Genomic DNA, 27796 nt, shown 5'->3' on the forward strand with positions numbered 1-27796 from the left:
GTTCTAGAGATACGTCTTTCAATTTCAAATATACTTTTGAGCTAAATTGTTCTTAATCAATGGCAGAATAGTGAGAATACAGAGCCATGTCTTGTTTTAATATAATTATCACAGCAATTTGCCTTCCACTTTCAGAAAATGCTATCATTAGCCTGATCAGAAAACCTGCCAAATTGCTACTATTTCTTTTATATTACAAGGGGTTCATTTTGAGATTTGAAATTATGGTTTTGTGATTTGAAGAGGAATGAAAATATCCAATCCTTCTCTTTAAGAAAAATTCTGTAGCCCTTTTTTTCTCTTAAATTGCTATAATTAGTTCAAGTGCTTTGCTGCATATTAAAAAGGAATTGCTGCATTTTTTAAAGTTTTATATGTATAATGTAGTAGCTGCAATTGATACATCTCTCTATGAATAATGAAGATTTTAGATTCATGAGATCTATGAATCCCATTAAAAGGAAACCGCAGCAATCCCACAACAAAAGAATAGTATTTATTTCACTTTGCTTTTCAAGACAACAATTTTAAAAGTCTGAACAATACTACTTTTGGCATTTTCCCCCTAGCTAACTAGGATAACAGATCCATTATGTGTGTAAATGAAAGCATCTGCTATAAAGCACACACACACAAAAGGATTTTTATACCAGCTAAAGATTTTGTTCTTATAGTTTAACTGTTTCTTTGCTAAAAGATTTTTATCATCCAAGTTGATGCCTCTGCAGCAGTTCCACAGCACTGGGCTGAAGATGGAATTTTCCAGAGTTAATGAAATTATCCTTGTCTTTAAAAAGCACCCACCTGACCATGTCATTCTCTAATAGAAAGATGGGCCCTCAAGTGCTGATCAACATTTCCAAACCATGATAAGGCCAGCTATTAAGGAAAAAAGCAATGCGAACTGGTCAGTATTTTTATGAATTAAAAAAAAAACGGGGAGAAATTATTTTAGAAGCATTGCTCCCTGGGACTTCCAGTTATTTTTGCCAGCTGGCAACTTTTGCGAAAGACTTCTCTGTTAGTTTTACACGCCATCATTTTGACAGGTAATATGCTCAAATTATTGTTAATGTAGTCAAATAGGAAAGAAAATATTCAGTGTTATTAATTCAATAGGCAGAAAGTAATCTGAAAGAATATTTATCACCATATAAATTACCACTGTCATTTTACTGCACCTGGGTCTTTATTAACTGCAATTTTAAAAGAACAAAGTTTTTAAAATATGTAAAATACTGGTAATATTTTTACCTGGAAATATTCTGTAGGTAGAGTCTAGAAGTTCATCTGAGGAAATGGGCTGAATCAGCAAACCAAATAACCAGCCAAACTGAAAGGCTCCTTAGAAGTGGTTTCTCTGATTTAATAGAAAAATAAACCCTCACAATAAGCAAGGAGAACTGAGAGCAAAACCTTTGTTACTTATACAACTTCAATAAAAATAGTGTGTTGCAGAAAACTGTGCATCATCACAGAGATCTGAAACAGGTGTTGCTAGTTTGCCGTAGACTGGCAGTTTGAGGTAATGGCATTCACACAAGAAAACAACCACAAGAATGAATTTCATTCCTTTCAGATGAGATTTAAACAAGAACTGTAAAGTAGATATACTCCACAAGCAACCTTGCCACACTTTCTGAAATCCTTCCAGAAGGGCTACCATGGAATATTAGAAGATTTGTGTATTCCATTTATTTCAATTCACATGGCAGAAAAGATGCGGATAATTCTGTTTACCTACTCCTTCCCCTTTACAAACATAAATGGGTAATTAATTGCTAAAGTTTAACACAAGTAAGTTGTCAAATGTCATAATAATAGCACATCAGACTATACTTGCTGGTTTCATTATTTATGAATCTACAAATACAGTGTTTGTATGTGGGTGCATATGTGATTGTTTTTTCTTCTTTTTTTCAATAACAGCATCCTCTAAGTCAAAATACATTCTTTTCTCAAGTCTTAAGGGACTTTATTTGGACTACAAGATATTGTCCTAATATTGATAGTGCTGTTATTTTGTTAAAGTCCTCAACAAGGGTTCTGCCCCTGGGCATGAGGGCAGTCACTGAAACTCTGTGGAATATCTCTGCCTTAGCTGATCAAGTCCACTTCACAAAAAAACATTTCCAGAAATCTTTAATTTTGTTATGGCCACAGGCAGCAGTTATAATTGGGCCACCTGAGAATATAATTCATTCAACTATTAGCAGAAAAAGAAATTAAAGTACATTTTTTTATAAGACACTCACTTGAGGAAGCAAAATAAAACTTAGAGAAAGACTGTGAAAATGAAAATTTTTGCTTATAACGCTAAATGTGTATATATTGGATTTTTTTGTAAAGCATTAGAGAAATAGGAACATAAAGTGTTCTTCATCATTATGGATACACAAAATGACTATAAAGTCATTGTTTTGACTGTTGCATACAAATTTGGCTGTCATGCAATACTGCGCTATGTGTACTGAGAAAGAAGTGCACACAAATTTCAGTAGCCCTAATGCTGCAATCGCACTCCATAAGTAAATATGTCAGCAGTACTGTAAGAAAGCCCTTTGGGGACAAATCCATTTGGATTTCTTCTGGCTAAAGTTGATTTTGTGATTCTTTATACGTAGAAATATAATGATAATACTTGTGCCATTTTTCTAACCTAACTATCTGTATGGCAGCCCTCAAAATTTTTTGGTCTCAGTGTTACCTCTCACCTGCTAACATTTCCCTAAAATTCTTTGCAAGTACTAGTTTTCTAAGATTAATATACCAGTTCTATGTATTATTAATGCCTTTCTGTGCAGATTTTGCTAACTCAGGGTATTATATATCAGTCTGTTATTTTTTATTAGTGACTGACCTATAAAGTTGTGTTAACTGTAGCTACCAACCTATGCTGTCCTCAGAAATCAGTCAGCCAATTCTCCTTCCAAGGACTAGTCTAGATACTATGCAGAAATTATTTTAGCTGTCATCCATGAATGGTGATCTGAGGGACAAAAGCAGGTTTTTATATTAAGTTCTAGTAATGCACCTTCTCACTAATCCAGTTTTGCGGGCTTGAGCTTTTTTATTTATATAACTGCTTATTGGTTTCAGTTATTATCTTGGAAAGGAGATAAATTTTTCTTTTCAATTTTCAGGTGAGTTGGTCATTAAAGTGAAGTCATTAAGATGTGAAGATTTTTAAGTTTTGTTATTGAAAAAGACCCATCAAACTCTTTAGATTAATGCTGAATACTCGTACACTGTCTAGAGCTGCATAAAACTTGCAGTTCAGACAATAGATCTACTCTTGCTTTTCAGTTTTGCTCTAGATAACGTAGACATACTTGGCACATTTTAATAGCTTTAGAGTCAGAACTTCATTCTAAGACTGACCCTGATTCACCTGTGGGAGGAGTTTCGGAGATCAGTATGAAATCTTACAATTCTTGGCAATTTAGTGAAAGAGTATTGAATCCCAGAGAAAACTTCCAGGACATGGTATCAACTAAAGACAAGCTAAGGAAACAGTCTCATTAAAAAGAAATTCCTAGTTTGGCTGATGATTTCAAATGTAATCTCTAATTTACCTTAACACGATTAGGAAAACTTGAATTAATCCTTTGAATTTAGTAAGATATATTGTAGGAATATAGTGAAAACAAAAGGTAAAAAAAAAAAAAAAAAAAAAAAAAAAAAAAAAAAAAAAAAAAAGAGAGAGAGAGAGATCCTAGCCCTTTGGAATAGTTTGATTTCTTTAGAAATTCTTAATTTTATAATCTATAAATTAAAGAAAGCAATGCTGAAATTATTACTAGAACCAAATAACACAACACATTTAAAAGGAAAAAAAAATTACCTAAAAACTATCCTTGTTTGCATTTTGAATTTTTCATGAAAACTTGTGGAAGGTGGCATAACAGAAATTTGTGAAGATGTTCTGTGTCAGACAAGTGGTGTACCAAATCAGTAAATACCGGCAATCAGAACAGATGAGTAAATATAGCATGCCATATCCAAATATGAATGAATATTTTGAGTAGCTTTCAGCTTACTCTGAGCCTGAAAAAATCAGCTCATAAGTGTTGGTTACTTTATTCTGGGAAAAATATTTTCAGATTGGTGGGGGTTTAAAGGCTTTTTGTTATGGGCAGATCATTTTATGTAAAGGAGAGTAAGAGTATTGAGCACTGATTTCCCATTTTGCTCAGTATTTCAGCCACATTTTGTGTGTACATAGTGATGATGAAAGTTCTCCAAAGAGACACTCGCAAAACCCTTTTGTCAGTGTTCCACTTCATCAGGACTGGAAGGGTGTTTTTTGTTTTTCCTTCTGTCCTGGGTTACAATGTAAGATGTGCCCAAAGTATGTATTCTATCACCATCTACATGAAATGTTGAAACTAGGTTGGGCAGTGTTTCCCTTGCCCCCTCCCTCCAGACTATCTTCTGTTAAGGGCCCATCAATGCCCTGCTGCATGACTCATAGGTAACTCCCTCCAGGAGCTATCTCTGTTTAATGGGCAATCAAGGACCCATTGCAGGACTCATAGAATGATATCAGCCCATTGTGAGATGCTCCGCCCAGGGGGAGGAGCCAAGCATTCCCACCTGGATATAATCTGGGATTTGGGACAGCACAGGCAGCCTTACCCACTGGATTCCCAGAGGACAAGAGCTACCAGACCTTTCTGCGGGAACACTGCTTCAACAAGACCACTTCATCAGGACTGCTACCACCACAGTTTCAGGTTGTATTCTGACTCTGTCAGTGGTCTTTTGTACCATTGCATGTGTTTTATTTTATTTTATTTTACTTTTTTTCTCTCCTATTAAATTGGTTTTTTTCTGACTTGGAGTCTCTCGCTGGTTTTGCCTTCAAGCCAGCGCTTATATTTTGATGCCCAACGTGGGGCAGGAGGTACTGAGAAAAGTCAGAATTACAATTCTGTAGTGAGGAAAAAAAAAAAAAACCAGCTGTCCACTATGATGCTCAACATGCTTTCATATATCTTATACCTAGCTCTCTACATTTTCCCACACATGAGGCAGTATTTGCCGGTCTTAATGCTCATGTGTAGACCAGGGTATGGTACCAAAATTGCTTTATTGGTCTATTATGTTTATTGTATGATAACCTCTGAGGCAATGAGCATCATTTGGAATATATACTCTATTTTGTTTTCTTGTCCTGGTCCGGAATGCTACATCTGGGCTCTCAACAATCGCACCCAGCCCCTGTGGGGAGGGGTAAAGAATGATTTTTTCCAGTCTTTTAGGTATGGCACAGCAGTTTTTGAAAGTATTGAGTTCTCTCTAGGTACCAAGGACAGCATAATATTGTTGTTAGTTCTGCTTTACCTTCTCTGCACGGCCTGCAGAGAAGGTAAAGATGCCATGCTCACCATGTTTAGAAATCAAACACTACATGGGGTGGTGCAGCGTCTCCTTGAGGAGGAGGGAAAAAGAAACAAATGCAAAACAACGGCATCCGTGTCTACACAAACTGTCATAAAGGAAACAGGAACCGCATCTCTGCAGACTGTCACAGAGGAGAAAGGAACCAAAAACAAAGCAACAGTATCTGCATCTACTCAGACCATCACAGAGGAGAAAGGAACCAAAAACAAAACAACAGTGTCAGTGTCTACACAAGCTGTCACAGAGAAGAAAGAAACCAAAGGTGCCATCAGCATCTCCACACAAACTGTCACTGAAGCAGAACAACCTAAACCAGTGGCAGTTGCCCCTGTTCAGAAGAAGAAATCAAAGAGCAAATCAGTCCGCATAGTGACTGGTGAGGATGTGGCAGGACCTTCGCACCCAGCAGAAGAGACAGAGCTAGAGATCATCACCCGCTCTCTATCCCTGGGTGAACTGTGTGACCTGCGGAGGGAATTCACCCGCCAGACAAATGAGTCCATCCTGACCTGGCTGCTCCGCATCTGGGATGCTGCAGCCAATGACACCATTCTGGATGGAAGTGAGGCCAGGCAACTGGGATTGCTGTCTCAGGATGTGGTCATTGACCAGGAGATCGGGAGAACCCAACAAACTCTCAGCCTCTGGCGGCGACTGCTAACAAGTGTGAGGGACAGATACCTTTGTAAAGAAGACCTCCAGGTGCACCAAGGAAAATGGAGCACAATGGAACAAGGTATCCGATGCCTGAGGGAATTGGCTGTGCTGGAGATCATTTTCTCAGAAGACGAGAGATTTCCTAAAAACCCAGATGATGTCCAGTGCGCATCGCAGATGTGGCTGAGATTCGCATGGCTTGGACCAGAGATGTGCTCCTGTTACCTGGCAATGCTGCAGTGGAGGGAAGGTGAGGACAAGGTGGGCATCTTGGTCAATAAACTAAGAATTTACGAGGATACTGTCACTGCCCCATTTCATACTCATGCCTCATCTGTGGAAACAAGGCTGGCTGAGCAAGTCTGGAGTTTGATTGAAGAGGGCCATCAGAAACTGAAAAAGGAACTTAAGGAAGAAATTTACCACATCTCGCCAGAACCAACAAGAGTCTCTGCCATTAGGAGCAGGTACCCACCAGCCAGGGAGAGAGGATACACTCCACGGGGTAACTCTGATCTTTTCTTCGGGAGCATGGAGAAGACATGAGGAAGTGGGATGGAAAACCCACCTCCTCCTTAGCAGCCCGGGTACGTGAACTGAAGAGAGAGACACCTACCACAAAGAGCTCATCTAGAGCCAACACTGCTCCAGTCTCTCAGGCACAGAACTCCAGACAGTATAGGAAGAATGATATGACTGATCCTCTTGAAGGGACCTCAGGAATATATTTACAGGAAGAGAGCAACATGTACCATGACCAGGAATAGGGGGGCCCTGCCTCTAGCCAGGTAGAGGAAAGGGACAATCGGATCTATTGGACTGTGTGGATCCGATGGCCTGGCACATCTGACCCATAAAAATATATGGCTTTGGTTGACACTGGTGCCCAATGTACCCTGATGCCATCAAGGTATGTAGGAACAGAATCCATTTCTATTTCTGGAGTGACAGGAGGGTCCCAGCAGCTGACTGTGTTGGAGGCCGAAGTGAGTTTTACCGGGAATGGGTGGCAAAAACACCCCATCGTGACTGGCCCAGAGGTCCCATGCATCCTCGGCGTAGACTATCTCAGAAATGGATGCTTCAAAGACCCAAAAGGATATCACTGGGCTTTTGGGATAGCTGCTGTAGAGACAGAAGACATCAGACAACTGAATACCTTGCCTGGTCTCTCAGATGACTCCTCTGCTGTGGGATTACTGAGAGCTGAAGAACAAGTACCAATCACCACAGCAACAATACACCGTCGGCAATACCGCACAGACAGAGACTCTGTGATTCCTATCCATGAGATGATTCGGAAACTGGAGAGCCAAGGGGTGGTCAGCAAGGCTCATTCACCTTTCAACAGCCCTATATGGCCAGTGCATAAATCCAGTGGAGAATGGAGACTGATGGTGGATTACCGTGCTCTGAATGCAGTCACCCCACCACTAAGCACCTCTGTGCCAGACATGTTGGAGCTTCAGTATGAGCTGCAGTCCAAGGCAGCAAAGTGGTATGCGACCATTGATATTGCCAATGCCGCCTTCTCCATTCCTTTGGCAGCGGAGTGCAGGGCCCAGTTTGCCTTCACCTGGAGGGGCGTACAGTACACCTGGAACCGACTGCCCCAGGGGTGGAAACACAGCCCCACCATCTGCCATGGACTGATCCAGACTGCACTGGAAAAGGGTGAGGCTCTGGAATATCTACAGTACATTGATGACATCATTGTATGGGGGAACACAGCAGGGGAAGTTTTTGAGAAAGGAGAAAAGATCATCCAGATTCTGCTGAAAGCTGGTTTTGCCATTAAGCAAAGTAAAGTTAAGGGACCGGCTCAAGAAATCCAGTTGCTGGGAGTCAAGTGGCAAGATGGACGGCAGCAGATTCCCACTGAGGTCATCAATAAGATCACCGCAATGTCTCCACTGACCAGCAAGAAGGAGACACAAGCTTTCCTAGGTGCCATAGGTTTCTGGAGAATGCACATTCCTGAGTACAGCCAGATTGTGAGCCCTCTCTACCTGGTCACCTGCAAGAAGAATGATTTCCACTGGGGCCCTGAACAGCAACAAGCCTTTGCCCAGATCAAGCAGGAGATCGCTCCTGCGGTAGCCCTTGGCCCAGTCAGGACGGGACCAGATGTGAAGAATGTGCTCTACTCTGCAACCGGGAACAATGGCCTGTCCTGGAGCCTTTGGCAGAAGGTGCCTGGGGAGACTCGGGGCCGACCACTGGGATTCTGGAGCCGAAGCTACAGAGGATCCAAAGCCAACTACACTCCCACAGAGAAGGAAATCTTAGCCACCTATAAAGGAGTTCAAGCTGCCTCAGAATTAATTGGCACTGAAACGCAGCTGCTTTTGGCACCCCGACTACCAGTGCTGGGGTGGATGTTCAAGGGAAAGGTTCCTTCCACGCATCACGCCACTGACACCACATGGAGCAAAGGGATTGCCCTCATTACACAGCGCGCCCGTATTGGAAACCGGAATCGCCCTGGGATTCTGGAAATTATAACTAACTGGCCTGAAGGTGAGACTTTTGGATTATCTTCTGAAGAAGAAGAAGAAGTGACACGTGCCGAGGAAGCCCCACCATATAACGAGCTACCGGAGACTGAAAGACAATGTGCCCTTTTCACTGACGGTTCCTGCTGAATTGTAGGCGCTAACCGGAAATGGAAAGCTGCAGTATGGACCCCCACACGATGAGTTGCACAAGCTACCGAGGGACAAGGTGGATCAAGTCAGGTTGCAGAACTTAAAGCTAACCAGCTGGCTTTAGATATTGCTGAACGAGAGAAGTGGCCAAGACTATCTCTACACCGACTCGTGGATGGTAGCTAATGCTCTGTGGGGATGGCTGAATTGCTGGAAAAAGGCCAACTGGCAGCACAGAGGGAAACCCATCTGGGCTGCTGAGATTTGGCAGGATATCACTGCCCGAGTAGAGAAGCTGACCGTGAAGGTTCGACACGTGGACGCACATGTGTCCAAGAGTCAGGCTAATGAAGAGCATCACAACAACGAGCAGGTGGACAAAGCCGCCAAAGTGAAAGTATCACAGGTGGATCTAGACTGGCAGCACAAGGGAGAAGTATTCCTAGCCCGTTGGGCCCATGATGCATCTGGTCATCAGGGGACAGATACCGATGGGCCCGTGACTGAGGGGTGGACCTTACTGTGGACAACATCTCACAGGTCATCCACAACTGTGAGACCTGCACTGCAATCAAACAGGCCAAGCGGGTAAAGCCTCTGTGGTACGGTGGACGATGGTTGAAGTACAGGTACAGGGAAGCCTGGCCGATTGACTACATCACTCTTCCCAAACCCGCCAAGGCAAGCGTTATGTGCTGACTATGGTGGAAGCCACCACTGGATGGTTGGAGACCCACCCTGTGCCTCATGCTACTGCTTGGAATACTATCTTAGGCCTTGAAAAGCAGGTCCTGTGGAGACATGGCACCCCTGAGAGAATCGAGTCAGAAAATGGGACCCATTTCAAGAACAACCTTATAAACACCTGGGCTAGAGAATATGGCATTGAATGGATATATCACATCCCTTATCATGCACCAGCTGCCAGGGAAGTTGAACGGTGCAGTGGGTTACTTGAGACTACCCTGAAGGCGCTTGGTAGGGGGACTTTCAAAAATTGGAAAGTGAACTTAGCAAAGGCCACCTGGATGGTCAACACTCGAGGGTCAATTGAGCTGGTCCTGCCCACTCTGAACCCTTGCACACAGTGGATGGAGATAAAGTCCCTGTGGTACACATGAAAGGCATTTTAGGAAAGACTGTTTGGATTAATCTCACCTCAGGCAAAGGCAGACCCATCTGTGGGATTGGTTTTGCTCAAGGACCTGGTGTGACTTGGTGGGTAATGCAGAAAGATGGGGAAACCTGTTGTGTACCACAGGGAGACCTAATTTTAAGTGAGAACTGGGTGTAGGGTTTCATTCTGTATATGTGTATGTATAAGCATGTGTATATTTATCTATCTAGCTGTAAGAATGTATTAATTTAGGTATGATATAGATGGTCATAGAATAAGGGGTGGATTATGTCCTGGGTTACAATGTAAGATGTGCCCAAAGTATGTATTCTATCACCATCTACATGAAATGTTGAAACTAAGTTGTGCACTGTTTCCCTTGCCCCCTGCCTCCAGACTATCTTCTGTTAATGGCCCATCAATGCCTTCCTGCATGACTCAGGGATAACTCCCTCCAGGAGCTATCTCTGTTTAACAGGCAATCAAGGACCCATTGCAAGACTGATAAAATGATATCAGCCCATTGTGAGATGCTCCGCCCAGGGGGAGGAGCCAAGCATTCCCACCTGGATATAATCTGGGATTTGGGACAGCACAGGCAGCCTTACCCACTGGATTCCCAGAGGACAAGAGCTACCAGACCTTTCTGCAGGAACACTGCTTCAACAAGACCACTTCATCAGGACTGCTACCACCACAGGGTATCAGGTTGTATTCTGACTCTGTCAGTGATCTTTTGTACCATTGCATGTATTTTATTTTATTTTACTTTTTTTTCTCTCCTATTAAATTGGTTTTTTTCTGACTTCGAGTCTCTCGCTGGTTTTGCCTTCAAGCCAGCACACCTTCCAAGGAGAACTAATTACCACATGAGAAATGTTCTCTAGCACTGATAATATTTCTTCACTGCACAACCACACTGTCATTAGATGAAGTTAAGGAGGTCCCACCCCACATAACATTTGTCACAAAGTACATTTTTCTGGGAAATAGGCAATATGTGTTCATATGTCGTTAAGGAAGAAGTATTCAAAATTATGACTTCAAGGTAGCTGGTCCAGTTTAGTTAAAGGGAAGTGATACCACTTGGTCTTGCCATTTTTGTAACCCATCTTCTCCTTTGTTTTGTTTTGTTTTTAATCTATTCCTTGGCCTGATGAGTCATTGAAAAACAATATAATCACAGACAAAGACCCTCTAACTAATTAAAGTTAGAAAGTGGTATGTTTGTTCACCAGCAGGCAGCACAGGAGTCATCTCCGAAAGGCGTGGCTGTGCAGAACAAGGTTCTTTACCGTCTATTTTCCAAGATCTTACGTACAATACATATGTGTTACTCCAGCACCTCCCATCCCCGCTCTGTATTAAAATGAGGCTATTAGTCCTTCACATGTGTGCAGTTCTTCTCTTGAATTGGGTTGGTGGTCTCAAATTGCATCAGTGGTCTCAAAGGATGAAGTCACTAGGAGAGTCTTCATCAGATCTCTGTGACCCTCTGGCACGATCCAAGGTCCCCTGCTTCATGATTGATTGATACAAAGTCCAGGTGCTGGCCGTTGTTACTGGTTTCAATCTGTTCTTATGACGATTCACTTACTCCACTTTTTCTATAAACAAGCTCATAATGTAACAGTTAGCTCTAGCTTAGGCATCTAATAATCATTAACCTACCATTTACTAATCTAACTTACATCTTGATCAATATAAATTGTTTGTTACCCTTAGCTAAAATCTTAACTCTTTGAAATCATGCTTCTCTGAGATAATTTTCTTGTTTCAGAAAGAAAATAATAATTTGAATCCAATCTTTGTTGTTATTTTGGGTTTTTGTTTGATGACCAGGATTTGCACAAACCTATTACTTTCATTCTTAATGATATGGGCTGCATTCTTTCATTATTTGTTGAAACATAATTGAAGAACTATTCAAATGCAGATGAATGATTATGTATTAGATAATCTAAGTTGTTTATCTGCAGACAGTTGCCCTTTTTTTGACAACTCAAAAGATAAGATTAATGAAAGTTATGTGAAAAAATATAGCATTTTACAGCATCTTAGGATGTGGAGATTTTTAGTTTTCAATCATTGAACAAGAATGTTTAATCTCAGAAGGGAAAAGTCCTCTGTTTGTGTAATGAACTTGTTTTGGTAATGACATTCAGTACTTTTAACACCAGCCAGGCTGATCTTAACAGAGACAGAAGCTTGTGTTTTAATGGCTGGGCATAAGACTTGTTTTCATCTTAATCCTACCACTAGGGAAATGATGACAAGAATACTAGCAAAGTTGCCTTAGATATTACTTTTCACATTCATTAACAAAGAATAAAATTTTATTTCTCTTTTTCCTGTTTTTCAGATAGTGCAGTTTTAGTCCAGTAGTACAGGGAGTTTTAAATACTAGAAGTTTTTCACTGTTTTAGTGTCTGACCTGACTTTTCTCATGGTGAAAAAGAGGTAGCAAAATCTTCTAATAGGGAATACTTTTTTTCTTGTCTCTGGATCCAGGTTGGTTGTCTCACTGCCAATTTTTTTTTCTCTTTCTTCAGTTGTGTAATCTTACATTGAATTTAGCTTGGCATAATTTTTAACTCTGCTTTTTACTCTCAGTATTAAAAGCATTGTATTTATCTTAAAGTTACATATATTTGATCATTTATCATGAAGCTTGGTAAGATAATTTTTTCCTTTATCATGAGAGTAAACTCAGTTTTTCAAGCTCAAAGTAATTTCTTTCTGTAAATGTTACAGTTCCAAATACATCCATAGGATTTGTCATTACTTTGCTGTTTAACAACAAGTTATAACACAACTTATTGCCTAGGATCAAACAAATAATTTAAAATATTTATTTAATGCTCCAGTAAAAAATAGAGAAAAGCTTCTACTCTTCAGGCTTTGGTCATAAAACCGCTGTTTTTGTCAATGGCACTTCTGCAATAGTTTTATCTGCCTTCTTCATATCCCTGTTTATTTTGTAACTGTGTTTGGCACTTGATGCCAAAAGCTTCCCTCTTCTCTTTAGCAAGGGGCAACAATTTCTGTAAAATACTGTTTTTTCTAGTAATAACTGTATCAGAAAAAACTAGGACAAACAGTTAGTGCAAGGTGGTTTACCACAGATTTCTTCATAGGTTTTAAGACTAAAAGATACCACTGTAACATCCTCTGTCTTCTGAGCATCATGGGCCTTGCCTAAGTTCATCTGGTAGTAAATACATCAGCTTGAACGTAGCTGGACCTGTACCTTTTGTACATGTCTTGAGTCCAATACACCAGGACATGGAGAGCATTTACTACCTTCCTGTGTGTGAGTGTCATCTTTGTAATGAGCTCACCTTCTTTGTTTCTTATAACAGAGACTATGCATATGACACTGACTTTAAAGCCATAATATCCATGCAATTCTTACAAATACTGCCAAATAGTTAAGTGCTAAGTCATAATAACTTCTGTGTACTAGTAATATTTGCAGCTGTCTAGTAGATAAATAATGCATCTTCTTCAAGTTTCCCATTAAGAAAGAGAAGAATAAGCAGCTGTCAGTTTTAAGCCTCTTTGTTGTGGCTGAGTTAACCATTAAGAGAAGTTTCTGCCATGGGTCTCTGCAGCATAATGCTGATGAAAAGAGACTTTTGACTATTTTTTGGATAGGCATAAAGTAGCAAATTACTGCTACTTTAGGAATTCTTCTCTTTTAAGCAATATTTCTGTGAATTGTAGCTTACAGTTTGCAAGTATGTATTCAGCTGTAAATATCAAATGTTATGGGGGACTTGTGCTATCTCTGATTTCATTTTGATTTATTAAAAGTCACTTCTCTTTTTTTCAGCACTGAAAGATGTTACTGTAACATAGCAATTTGCCAGAGAAGTACAGTTTGTGCTGTGAAGTTACACCAGTTTTCTATCCAAGTCAGTCTCAGCTAGATGGAACTTCCAATGAAGATTGAGTATTTCTATTATCAAAGTAGAAAAACTGGATATTAAACCTTTCATTAAAATCTTTGTCATTGAGTGCAATCACTGTTCAGAAGGAAGCTCTCCTTGTTATCTTTTAAGGACAAAAATATTATTACGTACTGTGGTTACCATGCTTTAAAATATTATTCGCAAGACAGATCTTTGTAATGGTAGTAAATGTTTCAGTCTGGCTTTTTACTTTTGGCCTTGAATATGGAATACTGAGGAAGAAAAAGCAAACAATGCCATCAGTTGTACATGCTACTGATGCTGTTTTTCAGTAACTCAGTAACTGTAGTGTCAATGCATTTTAAAATGCCCAACTGTTCAGCAAAGATATCAAAGAGAGACAACTAGAAGTCATGGTTCTTAGGTTAATCTTTTATTTGTCTAAAGGCTGAAGAAAGCTGTTTAACTCTGTGATATGAACTGAAATAATTTTTTAAATAATTGACAAATTAATCCACTCACAGCACTGCAGTTGTAAAGGTGTTAGGTTTAGCTGGATTTGTGTGATTACCTTTTCTTATGAAGAATAAAAGTGCTAACTTTGAAGTCTCAAATTTAAGAGGAACATCCCAGACCCAACTATCTTGTATGTTTTAATTATTGATCCCAACTCTGCAGTGTTACCCTTACAAAAGAAGGCTAAAATAAAATCTTTTGCCAGTGATGTATGTGAAGACATGCAGTACTTTTACCTTTTGGAAGAAGGGACATATAGGAGTAATTGATCTACCTGCAACATAGAATAATTAGTATTTTTTTCCCCACCTTTAGTCATGTTACCTATTACTTTTCATTGCAGACCGGGTGATAGCAATCATACAGTGCAAGTTCATTTCAGTAAAGTTAATTGTGGAGTTACTACTTAGCATTTTTAAATCTCTGCATAACTGTACCATAAATTAATTAATACATGTAATCCATTCTCATTTTCCAAAGCCAAAAAAAATCTCACATTTTTAAATGTATGTCTGCTTGAGCAACTTTTAGTAAATAGCTTCTATATCAAGTTAGAAATCTGTTACTCTAGGCAGCATTTTGTTTAACCAGGATGATAAAACTCTTCCTTTACAGTGAAATCAAAGCATGGGGTTTGATTTTGTTTTTCTCCATTTTCTAACAGACGTTACATTCTGTATATTTATTTTGTGAAAAATGCACCCAAACCTATAGTAACAAGGAGCAGCCCCATCCTGCAAGCGCGCCCAAACATCCAAAGTTTCTCCATTCTTCTAGCTTGCCTAATGTTACCTTTTTCGTTCACTTTCTGCATATCACAGGTTCTGTTCTTCTGTTGCAGGTGAACGAGGCCACAGTGGAGCAGCTGGTGCAGCAATATCCACATATAACCTTTAGTACTGTGCTGCAGGATTGCAAGAGAACACTGGAGCGGGCTTATCAAATGGGCTGGACACCCAATATGTCTTCTGGCTCCTAACCTTCTGTACCAACATGTTCCATTCTGCTGGATTCAGTAGATCTAATGGGGATTGCAGAAGGGTTTATAACCTTTCATATGATGCAATATAGTTGTGAGTTTACAGAGGTTACAGTAAAATGGCAAAAGCTGTACACTGACTTTAACGTACTGTACAACTAAGTACAAATACTGAAGCAAAACTTTAGAAATGCATTGTGGTTTTGTTTGCATAAAAGTAATAAAAGCCTTTGGCAAATTTCTTGAAGTGGATTCCTACTAGTTCTCTGGATAGTTTGAGTTATAGATGTTAAGCTTGTTTTCCTCTGTTTATTTTGCCTTGGTGTAGTGGTTTCACATTCACTAAATTCTGGTCTTAGTACTCACTCTTTTTCTGTGGGAGAGAGACTAGGAGAAAAACAAAGCAGGCTCAGCCTTAAAAATTAACAAATAGTTTTATTAACACACACTAAAAGAATAGAAAAAGAAAGTTGGAAAAAAACTAAAACAGAATGAAACTTCAAAAACACTCTTCCCTCCCCTTACAAACTGTTAACTTTCCTACAAAACAACATGAAGAGAAAAAAATTGTGATTTTTAGTCAGTTTCACAGTCTGACAATAGTCTTTCATCAATTCTTTAGGCGAAGAGTCTCTCTTAGAGTCATGGATCCCACTGACAACTTAGAACAGTTCTCTTGTGGGTTTTTTAACTGTCACAAAAACAAGCACCTGGAGAAACCTGCCTTTGTGACCCTCCCAGGAGCAGTTTCCCAAGCTGCTTATGGGTCATGGGTCTTCGACTTTTGCATACTGGAGTGTCACCTTTTAAAGATGAATAACTCCAAAGCAAAGGATTCTTCACCTCAAGGTACAGATCTATCTTCTCACTTCTTCACTGGCGCAGAGAGCTTCTCATCTTTATCTCTGTTCAAGCATCTTATAGGATTAATATTACTTAGTTCATCACAAACACCTTTGCTTAAATCCACACACAAATCTAAACAATCATCTCCCCAAATGCATATCTTTCCCATGATTTAAAGGAATGATCTAAATATAGAGTTCATTCCCATGGCTCAAATAAGAATAGAAAAACCAACTCTTCAATCCTCTGTCCCAGTAGTCTTTTCACTCCTGCTCTACTGACTTCATGCTGTTGTTCTTTATGTTCACTCTGTCCTTTCTCACTCTCTCAGAGAAGGGCCAAGCTCCGGAAGCTTCATGTTGCCAGGAAAGGGTTAAATCTGCTCGGAGTCTTTGTCTCTCTCTCTGTAGCTGGTGGTGTTAGATGTTCAAGGCCACGCTGGTGAGGGAGGAAGAACTCACACAGAAAGATCAGAGATCGGAGCACCTGGGCCGTCTGGAATCACAAAAAAACCAGGCAAGATCATAAATGCCTTCTCAGCCCACTCCTCGGTGTAAATCGGGGCAGCTTCAGCCTAAATGGTGCCCATAGCTCTTTTCAGGGGCCCGGCAGAGATCCCTCCCTGCTCCAGGGAAGTTTGGAGAAAGTAGTTGTTGTAAAACAGCAACTTCTCCTTCCCCGCCCCCTCCCACCTGGGAGCTGATGGAATCCGGCCAGGCCTCAGGCCAGCTCTCCCCCAAAAGGGGGGAGCAGCTCGATGTTACCTGTCTCTCTCTGGCCAAAGGAAAAAGCAAAAGGCCCACCTACAGGAAATCAAGGGGTTTTATATGGTACTTCCCAAAGTCGTAGCCAACAATTTTCAGTGGTCAAAACAGATGCCAATATTCCAACTAACCCTGTGATAGGTCCCTGTCCTTTCTAAAGCAATTCCCAGGTCCTGACCTGGAGAATTATTCTGCATTCTTCTGTAACTAAAAAATCAAACTGTACTAACCTATGACACTTGGTCATGTGTGTTTCCTTTGATCTGTAAATGGTAACTCAGTGCTAGCACTGGTGCAGTTAATCAACAGAGGCCTGTGTTGAAACTGGGAACTAAACTTCTTTTTATTACTAAAGCTATGCAAGAGGTTTAAAGATACAGAGTAATAAGAAAATCTACAATTAATTACAATTTTCTTATCAACATCTTCCTTTTTTTTCTTTAAATATTAGAACCTGTAGCGATATTAAAATCTTTCTCCCTTGACATTTTAATAATGAGTAACAGTGCTTACCCTAACAATAATATCAATAATAACTGTTCATGAAGACAAAGAATAACTGAATATACCAACTGTCAGAAATAAGTTGGCAATGCTTATTATATTTGGCTGAAAAAATTTACTCTTTATTGTAAATGAACTTGTCTCCTCTGACTATGCTGTTCTGTTGATGAATTGGAAAATTCAGATGAATATCAGTCGATAACAGGATCCCTCTCATTCCCTGTGTGGTTTTATTTTAGAATGGATCTTACAATGCAAATAGTGCTTACCTTGAGAAGGCCATCTAAACATGAGTCCCATTATAAGTATCATTTTGTAGGATCAGATGCTTCTTATTACAGTGTGTGCAAGGAAACACCCAAATTAAACACATAAAAAGATTAATTTTCTTTGTGGGGCTGTTACGGTTTAACCTCAAACAGCAACCAATACCACACAGCCTCTCTCTCTCTCTCTCTCACACACACATTTCATTCTAAGGAGTTAAATTTGAGCAGAGAATTGTGAAAATACAAACATTGCAGCTTCAATTTGGAGTTGCCTTAACCTTTAGAGTATTACAATTTGGTTAAGAATGTTGTCAGGTGTGTAACACTGGATATTTGTTTTTCAAAGGTTACAGCATTTTAATCTAAACTATGAAATACTTAAGCTTCAGCTGAAAAGTTGCCATTATTGTCAAAATGGTTTGCTAATCCAGAAGGCCTAATGCAGCATAACATAGAAGCTTGTTTAGTATGGCTGTATAACTCTGTAAAGCTATTTGTTGATTTCCATAGCATAATTTTTACAAGAGAAACATCAGCTCATGTTATTCCAGTGAGGATGTTGAATGTTTTCTTATTAGACTTTTCAAAATGGGGATGAACTAATTTCTCTGGAAAAAAAATATATCGTAAAGATTTTGTTTAAAATAAGTGGTAAATACTTGTGAACATATGTAATGCTATGCTGTTTATTTACTCCAAAATGGCAACAGTATTTTAAGAATAAAGCTAGTGAATTATATTGCAGATATAGTACAGAATCTTAGTCAATTTTCTTTTAATATTTCTTCATGAGTGCATTAAAACTATTCACACAATTTGTAAGTTTCTATTTTTTGTGAGACCTTTGATCTTACAATAAATTGTAATAAAATAAGAAATATGTGATGTTTTCTGTTTATGTGTGTAGCTAACTGTCCTTAGACTGTACTAATAGAAGGTCTGAAATCTCCATCGTTGAACAGATAGAGCTCACCTGGACATGATCCTTAGTAAACTGGCCCTGCTGTGAGTGACAGAGTTTTAACTAAATGACATCCAGAGATCTTTTTCAATCTAAAACGTATTGTAACTCTACAGATTTTTTAAATATGGGTCTACTTGGTCATCTCTTTTCATTTCTGTCATTTAAATCACTTCAGTAGTTTTGTCTTTTGCTAACTATTCATCTCTCAGTTTTATGAACATATAAATCTATAGATCTCACCATAAATAATTAATTCTAGTTTTATGTGGTATAAGAACTAATGGAAATACGTTTTTCTGATTGCAGTGTTGACACAGATAGTTCCTTAATTTCCTATTAGTTGCAGAGGATTAAATAATACTTCATGCTCTTCTATCTTTGACATGTCATGCAGGGGAAATGTCATTCTTGTGGAAGAAAAGCTACTGCCTCTTCTAAAAACAAAAACTTTTAGCCCTGTTTTCTCATATAAAACTTAGAGTGAACTCAAAAACTCATAGGCAGCTTCTGGATTCCCGAGGTCCAAAAGGCCTACTTTACTAGAAAAAAATGTCCTTTTTTCCTTCAAATTCTTTGTGGAAACCTGCTGTTAAGACAGGGTGACCTGTGCTCAGCACTTGTTCTATCAGAAACATTTCTAGGATGGGCTTGTTCAGCCTGTAGGAAAGGCTAAGACAAACTCTTAAGTGTTTTCTTCATTAAGGGGTAGGTGGTTATAGGAGAAAGACAGATAATGTTTATTTTCAGTCATTCACTCTTTAAATCCATGTGTAATTAAAGCTTAAAAAAATCAGTTCACCTGGTGGTCATCCCACCCATCTCTCACCCCCTAAAGGCTATGTGGAAGGGAGTGTTCTCATGCAATTTGTCTCGCCGGTGAGAATGGTTACTGTGATGTTTCTCATGCAAGTTCAACTTCACTTTGTCCAGGCTCCCAAATTAGTGGGAAATTTAGTGAAATGCCAAATCCAAGATGGCATACTTCCTTTCTTAGCAGATGCTCTGTGTAGTATTAGGCATATTCTAGTAATCTTTACGAGGGACAAAGTGTATTTCTCTTTAAAATACTGAAGCTGTGTAGTTGATCCAGTTATGCCCCATCAGATGGGATGGGTGTGTTCAGTCTTACATGTGAATGTCCTGATCTCCCAGGTGGGAGTTTTACACCTGAGCCAGTTGTGCAAGGGGTATGCGTGGACATGTCACAAAGTTTGTCTCACTTCACATGATCTGCTTTTTATCAGCCTCAGCCTCCTCTGCTACATGGCTTGAAACCCAGCTTGCTGCCAAAGATTGGTTTGTTGTGGCCATCCTCCGCTGGTGATCATCCTCCACTGGCTCCTCACCTCTGCACTTGGCTGTTCTTAGGCCAAGATTTTGCTACCACACACCTGAAAACTCTCCTTCTGCCTTTGGTTGGGAGTGCCAATCTGCCCCCAGCAAATCACCTGCTGCTTTTGCCAGTGGCTAATTGAGTCATTAACCTTTAACATTTTAGTCTCTCATGCTCCCCAGAAAAGGACAGACATGGAGCTGTTGGAGCAAGTCCAGAGGAGGTCACCAGGATAATGAGTGGGATGGAGCACCTCTCCTTTAAGGAAAGGCTGAGAGAATTGGGATTGCTCAACCAGAAAAAGAGAAGCTTCAGGGTGAAGTAGCTCTGGCCTTCCAGTACCTGAAGAGAGCCCACAAAAAAGATAGAGAATAACTTTTTACAAGGGAAATAATTTCAAACTGAAGGAGAGTAGGTTTAGATTAGATATAAAGAGGAAATTCTTTACTGTGAGCGTGGTGAAGCACTAGAACATGTTGGCCAGAGCAGCTGTGGATGCCCCATCAAGGGGACATTGAGGTCAAGATGCAGTTCTGGGCAACCTGGTCTCTGCCAGTGTTAGAGGGATTGGAACGAAGTGATCTTTAAGGCTTGGTCCAACTCAAGATATTGTTTGATTCTATGAAAAAAAGCTGTAATCCCTTTTAAATGACAAAATAGCCCTACTAAGAATAATTACCAAACAGTTAATTTTTTCAGGGTTCAGCTGAGTTCCTCATGAGCTCAATGATGTCCATCCAGATAATCAAGATAAATATGGCCATGGTGATGCTTCATAAACTGTGGTGTTGACAGGAGCAAATTCAAGCAGCAGGTTGCATACACAATGGTTTTATGAAAACAGAAGCCCAAAGCAAGTTTTCTTAGGGTCACAGGATCTTGAACAAGGAAAGGCAAAGAACTGTTACGTCAAATAAATTGGATAGGATATGATTAGGATAGGATAGGATAGGATAGGATAGGATAGGATAGGATAGGATAGGATAGGATAGGATAGGATAGGATAGGATAGGATAGGATAGGATAGGATAGGATAGGATAGGATAGACTATTTCTGTTGGAGGACACCTGTAGTGGCCAACTAGTCCAACTATCTGACAGCGCTGAGCAACAATGGGCATCATCCAAATGCCTCTTGAACACTGACAGTCTTGGGGTGTTGATCATCTGCCCAGGAAGCCTGTTACAATGTTTGACCACCTTCTTGGTAAAGAAATGGTTCCTAACAAAATAATGCATTGCAAAACAACAATGGTAAGAGCATGCATGAAAAAAAAAAAAAAAAAAAAGGATGATACCTGACATTGTAAACATTCAGATTTGTATTTTAAAGCAGGAGAGGGTTTATGCTGTGTATTTATGAAACCCCATATTAACAGAGAACTGCTTTAAAGAGATCCATTTAAAGAGTCTGTTACAATAAAATATTTAAAGCAATGTTACTTTGCCTTCTGTAATTTTATTTCTTACAGCTTTCCCCCTGAGTGACCTGCAATATTGGCAGTATATATGTGACTGGGATTTTTATTTCAAGTTGTGCTACACTTAGAAGCAGAGTCATCAAGCTGTTTTTTCAAACAAGACACCCTGGGTGATGCTCCAAGCTTGAGCATGTGCAATAGACTGGCAACAGTGAAAAAGCAAATAATTCTTTGTGATAATAGCTGTGCTTTGCCAATCTAAACAGGGTAGGTACATGGTTAAACTTTGTGACTCATATTTTATGTGGTCTTATATTTCCAAGTTTTGTTTTACAAAAAGCCTCCCTGTGCTAGACTCACATGTATTTTCCACACATCCACTCATTGTCGATTGCATGAGTTGCTGAAGAACTGTGAACAAGTTCAGATGTTCCTCTCTCTTCTAGGCTCAGATTAACACAAATAAATTGGCTGGATCACACACAGCATTGTGGCGGTGGCTGCTTAACTGGAGATACTTTCACAAGCTAGAGTCAGATAGCATGGAAATAAAGGTCTGTGTAACAGCTATGTCTTCGTATCTGTTAAAAAGAAACTGAGGCAAAAAATCTTTAATTTCTGTTTAGGGATGTGTGGTGGTTCTTTAGAGAGACCCAGATGACCGCCGATGGCAAAAGGCAAGAGCCTGCTTTTTGTCCAGGGGCGGGGGTAATTATAGCTTTATTTGGTCCAGAGCTCCTTTAGCTCCTTCCCCATCCCCGTTCTGATGCCGAAGAGACCGCTCCGCCCTCTCCCAGGGCTTTTACCCATGGGGGAAGGGGCTAGAGGCAGGGACAAGCCACTACCCCATCAGGGACAAGGTGGGAGTGGAACAGAGTTGGGTTACATTCCAGTGTGGGAGGATAGGCACGGCCCAGCAGGGACAAACCACATGATACAGTTTGAACAGGGGGTACAATAGAAAATATTACAGAACCCAATATAAAATGAAACACAATGTAAACCCAATTAACATACTGTAACATCTCCCTCTTTCTTATTAAATTGAGAAGGAGGAAGGCTCAGTCCGTGGGAGATGTTCAGAGTTCGGACCTTGAGTACCTTTAAAGTCGCAAAAGAAAAATGACCTTTAGTGCAAACAAACTGTCTAGAAAAACACTGTTAAGGGAAGATGATAATTAGGAGAAGGTTCGGCACTTTCTCCTCCTCCAGGCAGCACTGGCCACTTGTGGGGCCTCTGCAGGTGGCTTTGCAGTTTTAGGGATGAAAGGTTTCACCCACTTGGTTGGCACCCTCTTGAGACCTGAGGGAGTGGACACACAGGTGTACCCACGACCCCAGGTGATCAGATCATGAGGACCCTCTGTTTCCCTGGTTGCTGGATCCTTTACCGTTACCAGTGGCTTTGCTGTCAGCTGCAGGTGGCAGTTCTTTCTGAAATCGTGCACAATTGGTGGGCTAAGATTTTCAAACTTGCAATTTAAAAAGTTCAGAATGAACAGGGCCTTGGACAACTGGATCTGGGGTGTTTCTAATTTAAGAGACTGATGTTATTGGTTGAGGACCCTTTTGAGATTTTGGTGGGTCCTTTCCACGATGGCCTGACCTGTCAGGGAGTAGGGGATGCCTGTTTTGTGCTCTGCTCCCCATTGCTGCAGGAAGCTTCTGAACTCCTTCGATGTGTACGTGGGTCCAGTATCAGTTTTTATTGATTTGGGGATGCACAGGAAGGAGAAAGCCTGTATTAGGTGTTTCATGGCATCACTAGACTTCTCCCCTGAGTGGGCAGAGGCATAGACAGCTCCAGAAAAGGTGTCCACAGATACATGGACACATCTTTGCCTACCAAAGGACATGATGTGGCTCATGTCTGTCTGCCATACCTCACAGCTGTTCAATTCCCTGGGGTTTGCTCCTGCACTCAGGGCTGGGAGTGCATGTTGCTGGCACAAGAGACACATTGCCACAATTGCCCGAGCCTGTTCCCAAGTTAGGTGGAACTCCAGACGAGGCTTGGTGCATTCTGGTGAAAAAGCTGATGGCTGATTTTGGCTTGTCCAAAGATGTTTGGGAGTGGGGCCATCTCCACAGGCACAGCAAGAGCATCAGCACTTCTGTTGCCCTTGGCTATGAATCCTGGTAAATCGGTGTGTGATCTGATGTGCATCATATAAACTTGTTGCTCTTGGTGGGAGATCAGATTTACTAGTTTTGAGAGCAAGTAGAAAAGTGTAGAATTGGAGACCTCACTCAATACAGCTTGTTTAGCTCTGGATACTACACCTGTTACATAGGCCGAATCTGTGACCAAATTGAATGGTTCAGGAAACTTTTCAAAAGCTCTAACAACTGCAGCCAACTCAGCTACCTGAGGTGACCCTCCTACCTTGACAATATCTTTTTCCCACTGCTGAGTTTGAGGATTTTTCCATGTTATTATTGACTTATGAGAGGCTCCAGATGCATCTGTAAAAACTTTACAGGTTAGAGCTTTTAAAGGCCTCCTGCTCTGAACACTTTTTGATGACAATTTGAACTGAATTTGTTCTCTAAATAATTTGTGAGCAGGCCAATGAATTGAAATTTGACCTGTGTAGCTATCCAGAGCAAACTGCAAAGCTTCATTTTCATGAATCAGGTGCTCCAACATTGTTTTTGTGATTTGGCCCTTTTATCTCAACTGGGATGTGAATACACTCAAAATCACATCCTGCCAACTCCCTGATCTGGGTCCTGGCTTTCCAGATCAATTCTGCTACCAGTTCCTGTGGTCTGGTCATTATTTTGGACCAGTGGTGACTGAGGAAAACCCACTCTATGATTAAGAGGGGATCCCTACAATCTTTGTCCTTTTTTGATTTTTCCACTCTTTCCCACTGAAAAATCATCCCGTGTAAGCGTGGCAATTTGCCTAAAATGATGAATTTGAATGGCAAGTCTAATTTGCACCTGTTGGCCTGTCTGGTGGCCATAAAGTCCTGTACCTTTTCTAGGGCTCTTCTTGCCTCTTGGGTGAGGGCCCTAGGAGAACTCAGCTCCTCTCCCCCTTTTAAAAGATTAGAGAGGGGGTCTTAGGTGCTCAGTGGTCAGACCCAGCCAAGGTCTTACCCATTTTTAAGGACCCACACAACTGCTGGACATCTGCCAAGGTCCTGATGTTATTTTTGACAACCAATTTTTGTGGCACAGTGGTCCGCTTACCAGTCTCCACACCCAAGTACTTCCAAGGTGGCATCCTTTGAATCTTCTCCTCCTGAAGCTCGAACCCTGCAGCAATCAAAGAATCGATTGTCAGGTCAAGCACGTGGGACAGTAAGTCATCATTGGGGGCACACAAGAGCACATCATCCAATGTAATGCACGATGATGGCTTCTCCTACAGCTGCGCGCACTGGCGACAGCAGGGAAGAGAGGCACCACTGACAAATAGATGCCAAGTTTTTCATCCCTTGGAGAAGAAATTTCCAGTGGTATCTTTTCCCCGGGGCTTCTCAGTTGAGGGTAGGGACCAAGAAGGTGAAACATGGGGCATTGTCAGGGTGCAGAGGGATCTGGAAAAAACAATCTTTGATATCAATAATTGCCAAATTCCAGTTTTAAGGGAGCATCACTGGTGATGGCATCCCTGGTTGGAGAGAGCCCATGTCCTCAATGACATTATTAATTTGACAGAGATTGTGGAGGAGCCACCACTTGCCTTTGTTTGCCTTTTTTATAACACAGACTTGGGAATTCCATGGAGACGTGGTTTCCACAATGTGGCCTTTAGCTAGCTGTTCATCCACTAGCTCCTGAAGCGCCTTCAGTTTTTCTTTACTGAGCAGCCACTGCTCTACCCAGACTGGTGAATCAGTTTTCCAACTGAGTTTCTGGGTAGGGCGCTCTTCAGTGGCTGCAGCCTGAAAAACCAGGGGGGCATCTGGAATGCCAATTGTGACCCCTCACTGGGCCATCAGGTCTCTCCCCCACAAGGGCTCTGAGTAATCTAAAACAAATGGACGCAGTGTAGCCAATTGTCCATTTGGCCCCTTAATGTGCACAACATTTTTTGATTGTTTTGCCCATTTCATCCCCCCTATACCTTCTACGTGCCCAGCCACATTTTGCAGTTCCCAATGTGAGGGCCACATCCTTTCCGGGGCAATCGTTACATCCGCGCCTGTGTCCAAAACTCCTTTGAGGTTTACTACTCCCCCACCGTGATGGACCTCACACCCTATTATGAGTTTGTCCCTCCCAATAACTCGTGTGGGGCAAACCTCAAGGTGTTTGTTCCTTGTAATGTCTTTTTCAGGGAACGGGTCAGGTGCTGGAACTGCCTGAGATATTATCTGCCCCTTAGGCAGAAACAAGGGTGGGCGGACACAGCGCAGCCCGAGAACTAGTTGTTTAGGGTTTGATGAGACGAGACCAGGAAGGATCTCGATCCCTCTCGGTGTGTACTTGGTGTCCTCAAGGATGACGTAATTACTGCCAACATGTTGCCAGGAGCCTAGCACTTGTAGATCCAATGAAACTTAATGCCAGTCTGTGTCACTTAGGTGCAAGGATTCTGTCAGTTGTAACCTAAAAGGCTTTTGGAGACATTCTGTGGTTAGACAGGGTCTGCTGACATCATGATCTGAAAGGGTCATATCTGGTGACTTCTGCTGAAAGGCAGAACTGGTTATAGTAGGATTAGGTAATTTAACATTTGCATTTTCTAGTTTTTCATTCCCCCTCCTCGGACTTGCCCCATTTATGTCGGCACGCTGGGCAAGTAAGCGCTGACATTTTAGTTTTTTGAAAAATTCCCTTTGGACCCTTGAGACCCCCTCGCCCCCAAAAGTTCAGAAATTGCTTCTTTAAAGGGCATTGAGATGCCCAATGACCAATGATCACACAGGAGGCACGTCATTCTTCTCTTGGGCAGCAGCCGTGGCACAGGCACAGGGGGCATGGCGTCTGCTGCGGCAGCTCTTTGCGGTGGTCTGAATGCATCTCTGGAACTGTGGTTAAGGTGAGCTGTCATGAAGGGAACCTTCTTGGTACACACATGGAGCATGTCATCTAAGGTTTGAGCCCGTTCCACGGGCAGGCTGAGGATGGCTGCCTTGCACTGTTTGTTTGCATTGGTCAGTGCCATCTCCTCCAGGACCTGTTCTTGGGCTCCTTCATTCTTAACCTGTAACTCGATAGCTTGGGTTAATCACTCCATAAATGCAACAAAAGGTTCTGATGGAAGCTGCTTTTTTTTACTGTAAGGTTGGAAAGACCCATCGAGCTGGATTAAAAAGAATGCTGCAGAAGCAGCATCTTTAATGCTCTCCAAAACAGCTAAAGGAATTTCCTGAGCCTGCTTGAGGGCTGAGACCCATTCACCATCACCACATAGATGTTCTAATAGAATTGGCAAATTATTATTATCGACAGCCTTTTCAGGATTTTGCCAAAGCTCCGGAAGTAACTGTCTTAATCTTTTTTTCCATGTAGAGTCCAAAAGCCTAAACTGTGTGGGTGAAAGGAGGAAAGAAAAAAGCTGCCTGAGGTCAAAGGCAACTATAGTATTCCCTGCTAAATTTGCTTTTAAAAGGCTGCAGAAGTATTCACTTTCACGTCCAAAATTGGCCAGAGCTTTGCATAAATCCTGAATCGCTTGTTGGGGGAAGGGGTCTCACTTACTGTGGACAGCACCCCCCCTTTTTGACCATTGATATGTGACAGGGGTGGCAGAAAAGCTGGGATCGCTTCCTGCCTCTGGGTTCCTGACTCCCTGCTCCCCCAACCCCGGAGCGTGGGACCTGGGACTGTGGGCGGGGAAACCGTGGGAACCAGGGGCAGGGAGGGGCTGGAGGCTTGAGTCACACGGGGTGGAGTCGGAGGGCGGAGGTTTGAGGGTAGGGGGTGGAGTCAGAGGAGAGGGCAGTGCCAGGGGTGGCACCGAAGGGAAGGAGGGGTCTGGGGAGAGGAAGGGATTTCAAAAGGGATTGTGGGAAGGAGGAACAGACAAAGAGAGAGGCTCCTCGTGACTCGGGAGCACACTTCTTCGGCCATTTTGGGGAACAAAGGAGTCCCCTCCATCTTCTGACCCCCCTTCCGAACTAAGACTAGTTTGGGATTCACCAAGATGTGGGTTTTGTGGACTCTAACTGCCTGCAAAAGTAAACTGAAGCCAGGGTTTACAAACTGGGGAAGAAGGGAGTTTTGGGGAAAGTTTAGGGGTTTCTCGAGGAATATCCGATTTTGGGGAAGGGATTTTGGCGTCAGGATAGGGAGAAACTGAGGAAACAGGGGAAAACCCACAAAGAACTGGCTTTTTTAAATTTAATTTTGTTTTTGCAATGCAAATGAAATTTGCAAGCTCCAAAGAGCAAAATTTGCTTTTTCTTTATCATTAGGGGAGCTTGATTGAGACAATTTTTTTTGCAACAGCTTCCCAAAATTCTCAGAGGCTTATTTGCTCTAATGATACATGTGGA

General features: G+C 41.4%; 1 protein-coding gene across 1 annotated transcript in view; it reads left to right on the forward strand.

Annotated features, from left to right (window-relative positions):
* FBXL17 (F-box and leucine rich repeat protein 17) overlaps positions 1-18718 on the forward strand; it is a 301707-nt gene extending 282989 nt beyond the window's left edge. Inside the window, exon 9 of the mRNA XM_040090897.2 lies at positions 15100-18718. Within this exon, the coding sequence (XP_039946831.1) occupies positions 15100-15237 (138 nt within the window). The 3' untranslated portion in view covers positions 15238-18718. The remainder of the gene's footprint in view (positions 1-15099) is intronic.
* Positions 18719-27796: the final 9078 nt, after the last annotated feature.

This window comes from Hirundo rustica, chromosome Z (assembly GCF_015227805.2).
Source record: "Hirundo rustica isolate bHirRus1 chromosome Z, bHirRus1.pri.v3, whole genome shotgun sequence".
Taxonomy (NCBI): domain Eukaryota; kingdom Metazoa; phylum Chordata; class Aves; order Passeriformes; family Hirundinidae; genus Hirundo; species Hirundo rustica.